The 4,446-nt window shown below is 50.1% G+C and overlaps 1 protein-coding gene across 1 annotated transcript in view; it reads right to left on the bottom strand.

Moving 5' to 3' along the window:
- N4BP1 (NEDD4 binding protein 1) overlaps window positions 1-4,180 on the bottom strand; it is a 72,774-nt gene extending 68,594 nt beyond the window's left edge. The window contains exon 1 of the mRNA XM_017530171.1: window positions 3,747-4,180. Coding sequence (XP_017385660.1) covers window positions 3,747-3,944 — 198 coding nt within the window. The 5' untranslated portion in view covers window positions 3,945-4,180. The remainder of the gene's footprint in view (window positions 1-3,746) is intronic.
- Window positions 4,181-4,446: the final 266 nt, after the last annotated feature.

Raw genomic sequence — 4,446 nt, 5'->3', positions numbered from 1 at the left:
TTCTAGCACTGACTTCAGTTCCCTCTCTCTGTGCCCCCTATGGACAATGCCCTCTTACAAGGATTTCTTCTCACTCTTAAGACATAGCCTCTCTAGTCCCTGTATTAATGACAAAGTGCATAAAAGTTGCTGAAACCTTATTCTTAATTTCTGTACTCATACTATCAAAAACCGGCAACAGACCACACTGAGCAGCTCCAGCCCAGAGGTGTAAACACTGAGGCATTTGTGGAAATGTAAATCTCTCACGTTCTCCTAACTCTTCCACGGCTCTCCACTGCCTACCTGCAGGGTTAAATCCAGGTTCTTCAGCAGGCCCCAAGCCCTTTGTGCCCCACTTGAGGAATCTGTGATGCAACTGCCCTCTTTCGTGCCCTTGTGATTACACACAAGCTCGTCCCTCTGCCAGGAGCTCCCTGCTCCCTGAGAAACCAGCTGGCAAAGCAGCCCCACCTTTCCTGTTTTACAGTTAACACCTTGCACACATTGCAGTTGTTCCATGTATCACTTTACTGTTTCTTCCCCAAGTCTGACTCCCCTAAGAGGCAGTGGGATCCTTGAAATCAAGGGGCAACAGTCAGTACACTCCCTGGCACCAGAGAAGTTTTCCTTAAATGTTGACAAGCTGGTGGCCCCACTAGTCAACAGGTCAAACAACTTAACCATCCCTCCTACCACCTGGCTTAAAAACTACCCCTAAATCCCTACATCCACACAGCTGCCCTGTCCCTGTGAAAACTTTGCCATCCCTGACACCTCATGCCCAAGGCTAACTTGCAACAATGTTCCTTCCAATGTTGGTCTTCTGTTTCAGGAAGATTTCATGCTTCTCAAAGTCCTCACTGACTCCCTATTAAATAAGGTCCAATGACCCTGGCCTGGCATTTTGGTACCCCAGGCTTCATCTTTCACAACGGCACCTGGACACTTTTTACCATGACACTCCGTGTTTTCTGGGCTTCTGCTCCACAATCACCTCTGTCTGGAAGGTCAGGTACCTGGAATATTCCTGGCTCTTCAAAGGCCAGCTGAAGTGCTGCTTCCTACAACAAATTTTCCCTTTAACAAAACTGGTACAGAGTCAGTGCCTGTTTTTCAACCTCCAATGGGCATGATCACTGTCTACCAGTAGCTTCCATTTCACCTCTCTGCAGTCAATGAAGGCCCACCTAACTAAGCTCCACATTCTCCTCTACTCTAGTATTTGCAAAAATTAACATTTTAAAGGCAAAGCGCAAGTAACTACTTAGTGGGACACAAGACAGTTCACCTCATCTTATTTTGAGCAGAGACACTGTAGTTTAACAACTCTTCTTTACTCTAAATCTTCCTTCCTCTGAATCTGCTTCTCTTCCACAGCCTAACTTAAAATATTGTAGATGATGAATCAAATTTGCTTTCCTGTTCTTCGTTTTTAAAATCAAGTTAATGGTTTTCTCCTCCTTCAAGAAAGTAAAACAAACTCCAAAAAAAATTCAGAACAAAAACGCCCTGATTGTGGCATTCAACTCTTACCCATGAGTCTCAAAGGGAGAAAAAAAAGAATTTCTTACAAGTGGGAGGGTTGACTTATGAGTAATACACATCACAAAGATCAACAAGCAGGAACACATACTAGCAAGAAACTGTAAGACACACCTTTCCCAAACAGCTTGGCTAAACTACGTGGCAAGGACAGCCAAAACAACTGGCATTGGGAAGGTCTGGCAGGACCAGCAGGGGTTTTCTGTAGAGCAAAGGAGGCATTCTCCATGCTTTCGATGAGTCTTGAGCAAAAGCAGAACCTGGAGCAGGCAGAATACACAGCAAAGGCAGAAACTACTACAGTGGAGGTTTAAGCTGAGAGGTGCTAAAACAGAACATCAGAGAGATAAACTGGGGTTGGATTAATCATTTTAAAGTCAAAGGAGGAGTTTAGGCTGAATGAGACAGGTGACAGGGGGTTCCAGTAGGTTCCAGGGCAGGAGAATGACTTTTTGCAGGAGGATTACTCTGATACAAAGTTGAACCAGGGAGGGAGGGAGCAATGAGTAAAGGCAATGGAGCAAGGGTGGGGACAGACAGGAATGAAGGTCTCAACAGCCAACAAAAGCAATGGAAACGAAAGGAATGAATGTTTGCAAGAGATTTTCAGAAAAAAAAGCGGGACTTAATCACATCAAGCTTTTAAGTCCGGAGATGTGCAGAAGACCAGGTAGCTGGAGAGAATGGAAGAAGGGGAATGCGTCTAAGTTAGACCAGCTGTCTGCAATCCAACTGATTAAAAAAGCTAAGCACAGGAAAGCAAACTTGGTTCAACATCTACTAAAGTTAAGCTGTGGAGAATTACATAGCCCAGTGTCCTGTCTCCTTCAACCATGTGAAAAGCAAACACTCACAATTTTTTGTTGTTGGTGTTATTAAATCTAAGAACATCAGGAGATACGACTACTTGGATTCAAGGGCACTGAAGTTTGTCAAGTAGGATGCAAAAAGAGGGCCCTTCTTGCCCACCTCGCAGGGAGGGCTCATCATTTGAGAGGCAAGTATCAAGAACGAGACTCTGGAAACAAACTCCCCAGGTCTGAATTCTGCTGCCCTACTTAGGAGATGGAAAAACCTAGAGAAACATGGTTACCTAGGAGGAGGAACATACTGTGTTGCTGCTTTTTGGTTTGGAGAGGGAGGGAAATAGAGGTGTTGAAGAGGTATAAGTTTAAAATGCTGATTTAGACAGAAGGTAAGTCACCACATTGAGTTTCAGTTTCCCCAGCTGTTAATTAAAAAAAAAAAGAACAGCGGGGTGGTGGGGAGAATGAAATCCACCTTATTAGAAGTTTTAAAGGCTGCACATTCCTTCTGAAGTAACGTCTGATGTGCTATAAGCGTTATGTAAACGTTAGTTGTAAGTATTATCAATACAAAGAATAATGCTATTTTTTAACATATTAATATCGGCCAGACGCAGTGGCTCACGCGTGTAGTCCCAGCACTTTGGGAGACCAACGTAGGAGGATCACTTGAGTCCAGGAGTTCAAAACCTGCCCGGACAACAAAGTGAAATTCCGTCTCTACAAAAAAACTCCCCCAAAAACAACACAAAACAAAAAACGAGGCAGGCGTGGTGGCACGCCCCTGTGGTCCCAGATACTTGGGAGGCTGAGCTGGGAGGATCACTTGAGCCCCGGAAGTCCAGGCTGCAGTGAGCTGAGATCGAGCCACTGTACTCCAGTGTAGATGACAGAGTGAGACCCTGCCTCCAAAAAAAAAAAAAAACGTAAATAAACATACATCCTTTCTTTCTAACATTCTCCGAACGTTTTACTGCTATTAATAGTTTTTTTCCGATTCTCAAGAGGAACTGAGATCCAAAAAAGGCTCAGAACTGCAGTAGTGGAGGCCCAGGGCGACCAGGAGGCTGTGGGCCCAGCGCCAGGCCTTGCGCACCATCAAGGGCCAGCGAACAGATAACAACAGGCGACTTGCGCAGCGCGCCGGGTCAGTGCCACACGCTGTGACCGCGCTTCATGCACATCCCCCACTTTCATCCTTGCGACAGCCCTCTGAGGTAGGTACTTTCGTCGGCGCCACTTTTACAAAAGGGGAAACTGAGGATCCGGTGATCAAGCCCGGATCCTCACACGGCTCCCGAGACTGGGTTCCCAACCCCTGCGCATCGCGTGGACGGCGGGGGCGGGGAGGAGCGGGCGCCAGGAGACCCGGACCGATGGAGGCCTCGGGCTCGCGGGGGCGGCAGCCGGACTCACCTTGGCGCTGTGCACCGCCTCCTGCGCCCCGCGGAGCTGCAGCCAGATGCGCGCGGGCAGCGGCTCCTCAGCCCCCAGCGCGCCGAGCACGGCCAGGCTTACGCCGAACAGGCCCTCGATACGGCCGCGGCTCTGCTCCAGCAGCTCCGCCTTCTCGGCTGGCGCCGTGAACTCGTCCAGCACCGCCCGGGCCGCCATGGCGGGCGCGGCCTCCCGCGGCGGCGCCGGGGGCCTGCGGCGGCGACGCCCCCTCAGCTTGCTGCCGCCGCTCCCAAGCCCCTCAGGCGGCGTCGGCCTTCCCGGCCGCCTCGCTCCCGCCCGCGCCCCACCGCCCTCCTGCAAGCCTGGCTATACCATCCCGCCAAGATCGCCACAGCTTGGCAACTGCTGGCAGCGAACCCCTCAGCCCCTTCGCCACCGCCGCGGATCTGGCCGCTCCACCGCGCATGCGCCCCGCTCGCAGTCGTCATTGATGCTCGCCGCCCCCTAGGGGAAAGGGGTAGGGTGAGGGCGACGGAAGTTGACGTCACCCTCAGGTTCCATGCTGGTTGAGGGTAAAGGGAGGATTCTGGAGGCCTGGGCGGACTTCTTTGATGAGGGCAAAGCGCTTTCGCGGGATCTAGTGGATGCAGATGTACGGGATTATAGTTTGGGAAATTGAAACTAGAGCCAGGAAATGAGATTGAGAGTGTCACGCAGG

Source organism: Cebus imitator, unplaced genomic scaffold (assembly GCF_001604975.1).
Source record: "Cebus imitator isolate Cc_AM_T3 unplaced genomic scaffold, Cebus_imitator-1.0 Scaffold63, whole genome shotgun sequence".
Taxonomy (NCBI): Eukaryota; Metazoa; Chordata; class Mammalia; order Primates; family Cebidae; genus Cebus; species Cebus imitator.
Note: the sequence above shows the minus strand (reverse complement) of the source record. Positions and strands in the feature narration are given on the sequence as shown.